The sequence below is a fragment of the Mus caroli genome, unplaced genomic scaffold (genome assembly GCF_978045245.1).
Source record: "Mus caroli unplaced genomic scaffold, Mus_caroli_1 scaffold_13, whole genome shotgun sequence".
Classification (NCBI taxonomy): domain Eukaryota; kingdom Metazoa; phylum Chordata; class Mammalia; order Rodentia; family Muridae; genus Mus; species Mus caroli.
The window spans coordinates 47,738,514-47,750,692 of record NW_028227268.1 but is presented as its reverse complement, the minus strand read 5'-3'; the positions used below and the strand labels follow the sequence as shown (position 1 = coordinate 47,750,692).

The window sequence follows — 12,179 nt, the reverse complement described above, 5'->3', positions numbered from 1 at the left end:
GAAATTGAAGAGAAAGGCTTAACAGGCTAGGACTTCCTTTGCTGAACTTACCCCCCACCCCCCCACCCCCCGCCCCCAAGGCTGGCTTCTATTGCTACGCCACTGGAGGGATCCAGGACCTCAGAGAGCTGACTCGGTTTTGTTTTGGTCTTGGCGTGTGTGGGAGCAGTTGTGATCAGAGAGAATGCTTAATTTGCCAGTCTCCATTCGCATCAGAAAAGCGCGAGAAATATTTTGGTGTCTCGTCTCCTTCATTAGCCAGTGTTGCATAGGATGACAGTTACAGGAGATACCTTCTCAAGGATTGTGGCTAGAATTTGTGAGGTTGGTTTTTATTGGCCAACTGAATTGGATTAACCAGGCTGTTTTCTCTCACTCCTCTGGAAAATAGTAGTCACCACCTCTCCTGGCTCCGCCCCAAAACTAAGTTTAAAAGTTTACTCAGGGTGCTGAGGTTAAACGGCTTTATTTTAGTTCGCATTTGGTGGAGAAGCTAAACTTTTGCCAAGGCAGCAGTATCTTTTATTTTGTGTTTGTTTTTTTTTTTTGAGACAAAGTCTCACCTTGTAGCCAATACTGGCCTTGAATTTACTGTGTAACCCAACCTGGCCTTGAGTTTGGGTACTTTTCCTGACTTAAGCCTTCAGAATGCTGGAATTATATGCATGTGCCACCATACCCAACTTTCAAGTCAGAAACCTAAAATTTTAGTTTCGCCCCGCCCCCCACCCCCCAAACAAAAGTGGGTATAGATGCAGGCGTATAAATACTTGGCTACCAGCTTGTCTGCATTTGTATATACATTATAATTCTGTACTAGGATTTTATATATAACTTGAGTCCTGGATAATATTCTCACTAGTTCCTGTCACTTATGAACTGTTTAGTAGGTATTTTTAGTAGTCTCTCCACTGTAAGCAACAGATACTTACAAAAAAAAACAAAAAAAACAAAAAAAAACTGTTTGCCACTCAATGGAGCTTGGAGAGTGGTTTATAAAGTCCTCTCCTCCTCCTCCTCCTCCTCTTCCTCCTCCTCCTCCTCCTTTCCTTTGTTTTTGAGACAGGGTCTCATATAGTCCAAGTAAGCTTCAAACTCTGTGGCCTTGAACTCTTGATCTTGCTGTCACTTCTCAAGTGCTGGGATTTGTAGGCATGGATTTGGCTGGGCTCTAATGTTCTTGAGTCCTTTGGTCCTTTGAGAGCATGTCACAATCTGCCCTGCCCATTGGTGCCTAGGAAAAGCTCCTCTAGCGGAACTTTTTTTTTTTCTTCTTATATTCTATCATCATAGTAGCAGTTAGTCTCAGTATTCTAATGACATAGTCTAGGCAGTATTTTCATGAAATGATTCTGTTGGTTGTTGTTAGAGAGTTGGTGAGGATGAATGGTGGTGAAGATTGTAAAAGGAATTGCTTACTGTTTGATGCAGTAGGAGGTATGTGATTGGGGTGTTGTTATCCTAAAGCTGTAGATTTGTTGTGATCAAGTTCACACACTGAAGTTGAAGATAGTTTCCCAGAGATATCTAGGACTGAGGCTTGCTATGCATGCCACTCTAATATGTGTATGTATGTGTAAATATATGTTTACATATGTAATAGAGTAAGTAAATAATGGTGTAATATACGATACATATATACCAGTAAATATGTTTATGCGATGCTGGGGGCTGCCCCTAGTGGCCTCCTATATATGAGACAGATACTGTGCCACTGGGCTACATTTCTTTCTCCAACCTAATATGGTAACCTAGAAATATTACAGACAGGAGAAATGCTAACCAGGTGTGATATACACTCCTGCAATCCAGAACTTGGATGGCTGAGGCAGGAGGACTGAACTTGAGGTCTTTCTAGGATATCTATGGTGAGACTGTGACTCAAGAAAGAAAGGAAGGAAGGAAGAGGGGCTCAGCGAGTAAGAGCACTGACTGCTCTTTTGGAAGTCCTGAGCTCAATTCCCAGCAACCACATGATGGCTCACAACCATCTGTAATGAGATCCAAAGCCCTCTTATGGTGTGTCTGAAGACAGCTACAGTGTGTTCATATACATAAAATAAAAGAGAAGAAAAGAAAGAAAGGGTTGACTTACAGGTTGTATAGACAGAATAATTTAATGCCTGAACATGTTAGAGATCTTTGATTCTGAAATAATGAACTAGTTTGGGGTCTTTAAGATCTGAATAGGAACATGACTTGGATACAAGAGAATACAACTCCCCTCTGTTTCCATAACTCAGGTAAGTACGTGTAACTCTAACATAGTCAAATTCCTAACCTCACCGCTTACTAAACAATATAACTCCAAATTTTTGCCTTTGTAGAAATGTTCTTTCCTGATCACCAATATTATCATTTGGATTTGTAATTTTTATTTTTGTTGTTATGTAACTAGAATGACAACTTTCCCTACCTCTCTTCTCCATTATTCTTTTCTTCTCTGTGTTGTTTCCTCTTATCAACATAATAGAAAACATGAAGGAACTAAAGGAACCCAGACAGCGCAAAGATAATAGGCGCCCAGATTTGGAAATCTATAAGCCTGGACTTTCTCGACTAAGGAATAGACCTAAAACTAAGGAGGCTTCTGGGAATGAGGAATTTAAGGATGAGATAGTAAATGACAGAGATTCTTCTGCTATTGGGAATGATACACAGCTTATTCAAGTTTGCAAGGAATCGGACAGCCAACAGCAAAATGGCCCTATAGATGCAGAAAATAGTCAGGCACAGGAAACGTTTTCAAAGACTGTTGGACTAGAGGACCGAAGTTTAAAAATCATCAAAAGAAGCAAGAAACCAGACCTGCAGATCTACCAGCCTGGAAGGCGGTTGCAGACTGTTACCAAAGAGTCAGCAGGCAGGGCAGATGAAGAAGAGATCCTCAACCAAGTGGAGCAGTTGAGGATAGAGGAGGATGAGTATAAGGGAGAAGCTATAAAAGAAGAAGTTAATAACAAACCGGATAAAACCGAGATAGAAAAGCACCAAAGTAATGACCGTGTAAGAACTGCCAAGGGAGAAAAGGGAAAAAAGATTGAAAAGGGGGAGGGGTCAAAGAAGATGACTGATGACTCTGTCCCAGGAAAGCCTGGCTCTGTAAAGAGGTACTCGAGATCAGACAAGAGAAGGAATCGCTACCGTACTTGCAGTACCAGCTCAGCTGGTAGCAACAATAGTGCGGAGGGAGCTGGCCTGACCGATAATGGATGTCGCCGGCGGCGCCAGGATCGGGCCAAGGAGAGGCCACGACTGAAGAAGCAGGTATCTCTGTCCTCAACTGATTCCTTAGATGAGGACAGAGTTGATGAGCCTGATGTCCTAGGGTCCAGGAGGAGCTCAGAAAGGAAGAAGCATTTAGAAAGAAATTGGTCTGGCCGCGGTGAGGGTGAACAGAAAAGCAATGGTAAAGAAAACCGAAGTGCCCTTCGTGTCACTTTTGATGCAGAAACCATGAGTAAAGACTCCCCTGTGGTGAGGTCAGTCAGAGATAATGTGGATAGAATGAAGTCTGACAAAGGCCCAAGCAGTGGGGGTAAGGGCTCTGAGAAGCAGGAGCTCAGACACCCGAAACAAGAACTTCGAGATCGTGGTCGTGGTATTCTGATTCTGCCTGCCCACACTGCCCTATCTGTCAGTTCATCAGGTTCTCCAGAGTCTACACCTTTGGGACCTCGACTTTTATTTGGATCTGGTAGTAAGGGATCTCGGAGTTGGGGCCGTGGAGGCACGACCCGCCGACTATGGGACCCAAACAATCCTGACCAGAAGCCTGCCCTAAAAAGCCAGACACCTCAGCTACATTTCTTGGACACTGATGATGAAATTAGCCCTACATCTTGGGGTGATTCACGTCAGGCCCAAGCATCTTACTATAAATTTCAAAACTCTGATAACCCCTATTATTACCCTCGGACACCAGGCCCTGCCTCTCAGTATCCCTATACAGGCTATAGCCCTCTGCAGTACCCAGTAGGCCCTACAAATGGTATGTATCCAGGGCCTTACTACCCGGGCTATCCTGCCCCCTCAGGACAATATGTGTGTAGCCCTCTCCCTGCTAGCACCATGAGTCCTGAGGAAATAGAACAGCACGTGCGGAACATGCAGCAACAGGAGCTCCATAGGCTTCTTCGAGTGGCTGACAACCAGGAACTGCAGCTCAGCAACCTGCTTTCCAGGGACCGCATCAGCACTGAGGGCATGGAGAAGATGGCTCAGCTCAGGTACTGAGTGTTCTTTCCTACTGTCTTGCTTAGAGGGAAATGGACGCTGTAGGGCTCCTGTGGCTGAGGAAGGTAGAGGATTTTTAGATAAGCCACTGAGTCTTACCTGCCTTTCCCATGAATCCCTACCCCCAACAACCCCTCGTGGGCATGGACATCAAGCCTGGAGTCTTGTGCATCTTGTATTAAGTGCCCTACCACTGAGCCACACTTGAATTCCCTTTACATTGATTTTTTTCTTTTAAATTATTTATTTATTTATTTAATGTATATGAGTACACCATTGCTCTCTTCAGACATGCCAGAAGAGGGCATCAGACCTCATTGTAAATGGTTGTGAACCACCATGTGGTTGCTGGGAATTGAACTCAGGACCTCTTCTGGAAGAGCAGTCAGTGCTCTTAACCTCTGAGCCATCTCTCCACCCTTCATTGATTATTATTTTTTTTTATAAGCAACAGGCAGTTAGGAAAATAAGTTTTAATTCTAATCTTAAAGCTGAATATACTTTTTACTTTAAGGGGAAAAAAATGTCTTTAAGGGAACATATAATTTCCAGAATGCCAATTTGAGCTTGCACCAAAGAGCTGCTTTCAGTACACATATAGCAATATGGTATTTTCCTAGATGTATGTTTGTATTCTGCTGTGCAGAATAGGACCCATTATGAGTAGGATGCCTGGTCACATTTCAGAGTTCTTGTCAGGAAGGAGGTGGCTGGTTTGCAGGAGATACAGATCTTGGGTGTAGCCTTCCCTGTGATGTATTGAAGCTAGACTTTACATGAATTTTATTCCAGAACTGAACTACTGCAGCTGTACGAGCGCTGTATTCTATTAGATATTGAATTCTCCGACAATCAGAATGTAGATCAGATCCTGTGGAAGAACGCTTTCTATCAGGTGATTGAGAAGTTTAGGCAGCTTCTCAAGGATCCAAATAGTGAGAACCCAGAACAGATTCGGAACAGACTCTTGGAGCTCTTAGATGAGGTAAACATTATTATTATCATTATTGTTGTTATTATTATTGTTATATCCTCAGGATAAAGTCTGTAGCATCTTTTTGTTTGTCTGTCTTTTCTACTGGAGATGTTATAGAACAGAATGTTGCCAAAACCCTTCTATTTTTCTTGCATTTAGACCTGGTCTCCCTGTATTGCTTCCTTTGGACTATACTCACAGACAGCTGGAGTTACTTTTTTCCAGTGCTCAACTACTGAGTCACATCTCCAGACCCAGAGTTACGTTTGACCTTGAAAGCTTTCTGAATGAGAGGGGCGGGCGGGTGGGGGTGGGGGGGTGGGGTAGGGAAGGGATGAAAGCTGAAAGAGGTGGGGAGTGGTAAATGAATTATATTTTTTAAAACATGGGAGGCTTACTATAAACTGTTGCTGAGATTATTCGATGGCCTCTAAGCAATTACTTATGGTAAGTACCTTATATCTAGGATTTCTGGACATTGATAGATTGTGAGAGGGTTGTTTGGCCAAAGACTTGGTAAGTAGATTACGAAAACGGATTGACTTAGTTTTGTTTTCTGTTTTTGTTTTTGATTTTCTTTATAGGGCAGTGACTTCTTTGATAGTTTACTTCAGAAACTACAAGTTACTTACAAGTTCAAACTGGAGGACTACATGGACGGGCTTGCCATTCGAAGCAAGCCTTTACGAAAAACAGTAAGCCAGTTTCTTTCTTTAGTTTAAATTTATTCATCTAGGTCCAGATCAGTGGTGCACAGTGATTTATTTATTTCGTGTATGTGAGTGCACACCAGAAGAGGACATCAGATCCCATTACAGATGGTTATGAGCCACCATGTGGTTGCTAAGAATTGAACTCAGGGCCTCTAGAAGAGTAATCAGTGCTCTTACCCGCTGAGCCATCTCTCCAGTCCTGGGTGCACACTTTTAATCCCAGTACTTAGGAGGCTGAGACAGATCTCAGTGAGTTGAGGACAGACAGCCAGGACTATTTGGAAGTCCTCAAACAAACAAAATTTCTTCATCTATTTAGTAAGCATTTATCTAGTACCAGTTATGGCCTAGGGAACATTTTGGGAGTTGAGTGGACGATATAGTGTAGTAGAGGAACAAATAAATAAAACTAACAAGCCCGATGTGGTGGCGCATGCCTTTAATCCCAGCACTCAGCAGGCAGAGGCAGGTAGATTTCTGAGTTTGAGGCCAGCCTGGTCTACAGAGTGAGTTCCAGGACAGCCAAGGCTACACAGAGAAACCCTGTCTCGAAAAACCAAAAAAAAAAAAAAAAAAAAAACAAACCCAAAAAAACAAAACAACTAACAATCATAAGCAGGACACTGGTATATGTCCGTAATTCTGGATCAGGAGTTCAAGGCCAGCCTTGCTACATCGAGAGTTCTAAGCATGCCTGGGCTATATAAAATTCTGTTTCAAAAACAAAAACCAAATTGTAATGTCATTCACATGATGCATTTCACACTTGTAATCTAAGCACTTGTGAAAATGAAGCAAGAAGATTGCCATGAGTTTGAAACCAGTCTTGGGTACATAGTGAGTTCTAGGGTAGGTAATCTGGATTTCAGAGTGAGATCATGTCTCAAAAGAAAACAAGGAGGCTGTAAGATGACTCAGTTATTAAGAGCAATTGTTGCTCCTAGCAGAAGACCTGGGTTTTGTTCCTAGCATCCACATGGCTACTTACAACCACCTGTAACTGCAGTTCCAGGGGATCCAGTGCTGCCTTCTGACTTCTGCAGGTGCCACTTATGCAAATGATGCACATAAATACATATGGACAAAACACTAAACACAAAATAAAACATTTTTGTAAAAGATTTATTTTATGTATATAAGCACACTGTAGCTGTCTTCAGACACACCAAGAAGGAGGCATTGGATCTGATTACAGATGGTTGTGAGCCACCATGTGGTTGCTGGGAATTGAACTTAGGACCTTTGGAAGAGCAGTCAGTGCTCTTAACCACTGAGCTGTCTCTCCAGCCCCCAACTTTTTGGTTTTTTAGATGTTTTGAGGCAGAATCTCAATATATAGATCAGATACCCTGGAATTCATTGTGTAGTTGTGGCTGGTTTTGAAATCAAGATCTTCAGAGTGAAGATTATAGGTGTGTTTTAATCCCAGCACTCGGGAGGCAGAAGCAGGCGGATTTCTGAGTTTGAAGCCAGCCTGGTCTACAGAGTGAGTTCCAGGACAGCCAGGGCTAGGGTTTGAGAGAAACCCTGTCTTGGAAAAAACAAAAACAAAAACAAACCAAACAAACAAAAAGATTATAGGTGTGTGCCCCCATGCCTTATGGGGTGATCTTTTGTTTGGATTTTATTATTTTTTAATGTGTGGTATGTCACTGACTATGGAGCTCACCACTTTGGCTAGACTGGCTGGCTGGCAAGTTCCAGCAAACCTCTGGGTCTCTTTTTCTCTGCCTATAGCAGTAGGCACATGGGGCCAGGCTTTTCCTTAATGTGGGGGCTGGGAATCTAGACTCCCGTCCTCGTGCTTGTGCAGCAAGTATTTTACCTGTGGTCCATATCTCCAGCCCCTAGAATAAGTATTCTGAAAATTTGGTTTTAGTTTTATTTTATGTGAATGAGTGTTTTGGCTACATGTATGTCTGTGCACCATGTGTGCGCCTGATTTCCACTGAAGTCAAAACAGGACATCAGAGTGCCTGGAACTGGTATTGAGCCACCATGTGGGTTCTGGGAACTGAACCCTGGTCTCCTGCAAAAGCAAGAAGTGCTCTTAGCAACTGGGCCATTTCTCCAGGCCCTGAATGTGTATTTTTAAACACAGACAAGGAAACCTAGTTCCAGGCATTCCAAAGGCTTCCTTGAGATCTCGGGGATTGCTTGACTTACAGTTTTAGAATGTACTTTTCCATTTGTGTGGGATTCAGAGTAGGGATTTCCACTCTTTTTTTTTTTTTTTTTTGAGATAGGGTTTCTCTGTATAGCCCTGGCAGTACTGGAACTCACTTTGTAGACCAGGCTGGCCTGGAACTCAGAAATCCACCTGCCTCTGCCTCCCAAGTACTGGGATTAAAGGCGTGTGCCACCACGCCCGGCAGGAATTTCCATTCTTTCTTTTTTTTTTTATGGATTTTTTTTTTTAAGATTCATTTATTTATTTATTTATGTAAGTACACTGTAGCTGTCTTCAGACACTCCAGAAGAGGGCATCAGATTTCGTTACGGATGGTTGTGAGCCACCATGTGGTTGTTGGGATTTGAACTCGGGACCTTTGGAAGAGCAGTTGGCACTCTTAACCACTGAGCCATCTCACCAGCCCAGGAATTTCCATTCTTAAATGCAGTGTTTATTCTTTGTATCATGTTGTTGGCTGTATTTCAGTGTTCAAGGTTAAGTTGAGAAGTTGACTTTTTTGAAGTCTGTGTTTTACCTTGTCATTGTGCTATTAGATCCCACTCATTTTTTTTCTGGTATTGAATTGTGTTTCTTTGGGTTCTGTACTAACCAGTTGTCTCTTCTGTAGGTGAAATATGCCTTGATCAGTGCTCAACGAAGTATGATTTGTCAAGGAGATATCTCTAGGTATCGGGAGCAAGCCAACGATACAGCAAACTATGGGAAGGCTCGCAGGTACTTTTTACCTCTCAACTCATGATGCCTCTCCCTGTGTGGCATTATATTATATGAATCCCAGCAAGGCATCTATCTCGCCAATTGAGCTGCCTCTTATAGGGGATGTCTTATAGTTGTCCTTAATTGGTCCCTTGTGCTTGACCACCCAAGGGCTACATCTAGTTAACTTTCTAGTCTGTGACTTAAGTAGAAGTGCTATGGGGATGGACTGGGAAAGAGTTGATAGGAGTTAGCATTTCATTCTGTTTTTCTATTCTAGTTGGTATCTGAAGGCTCAGCACATTGCTCCCAAGAACGGGCGCCCCTATAACCAGTTGGCTCTACTGGCAGTGTATACGGTAAGAAATCCCGTGGATAAGGGAGTTATTTCCTAAGCAGTTCCTTATCTTTGAGCTAGAGTTTGTTTCACTATATACCCCATGCTTCAGATTTGTTATCTTTTCTTTAGTCTCCCAAGTGCTGAGATCAGATCAAAGGCATGTTCTACCACACCCCAAACAAGTTGCTTAAGATACTCATTTGATTTGTATTATTACATTTATCTCTTTGTTGGTTTATTAAATGTGTGAAGGTATGCATGTAGAGATCAGAAGACTTTGAGATCTGCTTTCTTTCCATGAAAGTCTCAGAGATTGTACATAAACGGGCACCTTAGCAGCAGGCACCCTTACATGCTGAGCCTCTTGCTAGCCTCTGAATTTATTCACTTACTTCTTCTTACTTCTTTATTAATTTATTTGCTTTGGTTGGTTGGTTAGTTAGGTTTTTTTTTTTTTTTTTTTTTTTTTGGTTTTCCAAGACAGGGTTTCTCTGTGTAGCCCTGGCTGTCCTGGAACTCACTTTGTAGACCAGGCTGGCCTTGAACTCAGAGATCCCCCTGCCTCTGCCTCCCAAGTACTGGGATTAATGGGTGCACCACAATGTCCAGCTTTATTTTTATTCTCTTACTTTAAAAAATATGGAATGATTCATTCTTTTTTTTTTTGGTTTTTCGAGACAGGGTTTCTCTGTGTAGCCCTGGCTGTCCTGGCACTCACTTTCTCGAACTCAGAAATCCGCCTGCCTCTGCCTCTGCTGGGATTAAAGGCGTGCGCCACCACGCCCGGCTGAATGATTCATTCTTGTACAGGGACCATGCTAATGTTCTCTATAGTGTTCCAATTTTAGTGTATGACTTACCAAAATGAGCACTGGATTTATTTCCTCATTTATTGGTTTTCTTTCTTTTTTCTTCTTTTCTTTTTTCTTCCTTCCTTCCTTCCTTTTTTTTTTTTTAAAGAGATTTATTTATTATTATAATCTAAGTACACTGTGGCTGTCTTCAGATGCACCAGAAGAGGGCATTAGATCTCATTACAGGTGGTTGTGAGCCACCATGTGGTTACTGGTATTTGAACTCAAGAGCAGTCAGTGCTCTTACCTGCTGAGTCATCTCCCCAGTCCCTCAGATGTCTTTTTTTTTTTTTTGGTTTTTGGTTTTTCGAGACAGGGTTTCTCTGTATAGCCCTGGCTGTCCTGGAACTCACTTTGTAGACCAGGCTGGCCTCGAACTCAGATGTCTTTTTTTGAGACAGTCTCATTGAGTAACTCTAGACTAGTAGGTGCTCTGGCTGGCTGGGAACTCAATTTATAGACCAGGTTAGCTCCAAACTCAGAGACTGCCTTCCCAATGCTGGATTAAAGGCTGAGCCACCATGCTGTGCTTGCCCAGGTCTCTTGACACTCCTTTTTTGTCTAAAGTGGCTACTTATCAGATACACAGTAAGCATTTGATCAAACCTCTCTAGATTTTACCAACTCCTTTTGAATGTGGTTCTAATCAGAAGAAATGGGCCTTGGGAACTGAGAGGACTCTAGGCTGGAAGCTGAAAGAAGAGGAAAAGATGTGGGTGGGGCAGTCATAGCTACTAAGGTATCAAGAATAAGAAACAGCTAATGTGATTATCAGCAAAGAGAAGAGTCAGTCCATCTCTCCCTTCCTTCTCTGTCTCTCCTGCCTTCACCTCCTTTCTGCCTAATTTTCTGTCTTTTTCTTTTCTTGACAGGATTTTGCTGTATTGCTTAGACTGTTAGTCCGTTTCTAAGCCTCTCAAGTGCTGGGATTGCAAGCCATATACCACTGTACCAGGCTCTTGTATTTGTTTTTGTGTTGGCTTTGTTGTTGTTGTTATGAAACAGGGTTTCACATAAACCAGGCTAGCCATGAACTTGCCATATAGATGAGGATGACACTAACTCCAGTCTTCTGCCTCTGCTTTCCCAGTGCTGTGATTATAGGCATGAGTTCCCATGCCCATTTTTATCTGGTGCTGCAGATCAAACCCAGGGCTTTTGCATGATAAATAAATAAGTACCTACCAACTAAACTGTATCCAGCCCCTATGACGGATGCTTAACAGCTTCTAAAATCATTGTCCAAGCACACAATATTTGAATTTTATTTATATTCTCCTCTTGTTCATAATAGAGTTTTTAAAGATTTATTTATTATTATATCTAAGTACACTGTAGCTGTCATTAGACACACCAGAAGAAGGCATCAGATCTCATTACGAATGGTTGCGAGCCACCATGTGGTTGCTGGAATTTGAACTCAGGACCTTCGGAAGAGCCGTCGGGTGCTCTTACCCACTGAGCCATCTCTCCAGCTCATAATAGAGTTTTTAAAAAGAAAATTTTGCCTATGGATTAAAATAGTTGATTAAATGTAACATTTACTGAAGCAGCTCTTCTTTTTCTTCTTCTTTTTTTTTTTCCCTTCGGTTTTTCGAGACAGGGTTTCTCTGTATAGCCCTGGCTGTCCTGGAACTCACTTTGTAGACCAGGCTGGCCTCGAACTCAGAAATCCGTCTGCCTCTGCCTCCCACGTGCTGGGATTAAAGGTGTGCGCCACCACTGCCCTGGTGACCTATAGAGTCATCTTTTTGAGTCATCTTTTAGGGATAAAACCAACTTGTTCTCATTCTTTTTTGTTTTCTGGTGATTCAAAAAAAATACTTTATTTGCTTGTGTGTGTGTATAGTGTATTTGTGATTCGTTTGTGTTATGGAGTGTGTAGGTAGAGAACAACCTTTGGGAGTTAGTTCTGTTCCTCCATCCTGTTGAGAAAGGATCTCTTTTGTTTCTGCAAGCCAATCCACAGGCTTCTGGGTACTTCAGCTCATTCTCCCATCTCACTGAAATTAGAGATGAATGCCACTCCATTGTGGTTTTTGTAAATTTTGGAGATCAAACACAGGTTATCAGGCTAAGCGGTGAGTACTTTTACCTACTGAGCCATTTTATCAGCCCCTTTTTTGGTGTGGGTTCTTGTTTTGTTTTGTTTTTTGAGACAGGTTCTCAC

General features: G+C 42.3%; 1 protein-coding gene and 1 non-coding gene across 4 annotated transcripts in view; one reads left to right on the top strand and one right to left on the bottom strand.

Moving 5' to 3' along the window:
* Smg6 (SMG6 nonsense mediated mRNA decay factor) overlaps window positions 1-12,179 on the top strand; it is a 234,164-nt gene that overhangs the window by 581 nt on the left and 221,404 nt on the right. The window contains exons 1-6 of one of the 3 annotated variants that reach the window (XM_021176235.3): window positions 114-1,437; window positions 2,474-4,229; window positions 5,029-5,221; window positions 5,797-5,907; window positions 8,727-8,833; window positions 9,096-9,174. In XM_021176235.3, coding sequence (XP_021031894.2) covers window positions 1,347-1,437; window positions 2,474-4,229; window positions 5,029-5,221; window positions 5,797-5,907; window positions 8,727-8,833; window positions 9,096-9,174 — 2,337 coding nt within the window. In that variant the 5' untranslated portion in view covers window positions 114-1,346. Of the gene's footprint in view, window positions 1-113; window positions 1,438-1,504; window positions 2,244-2,473; window positions 4,230-5,028; window positions 5,222-5,796; window positions 5,908-8,726; window positions 8,834-9,095; window positions 9,175-12,179 lie in introns of those variants that run through there. The other 2 variants (XM_021176236.3, XM_021176232.3) reach the window with 2 other exon arrangements.
* On the bottom strand, window positions 9,919-10,025 carry LOC115032611 (U6 spliceosomal RNA). The gene has a single exon (XR_003838253.1). It is a non-coding gene; the product is annotated as a U6 spliceosomal RNA (small nuclear RNA).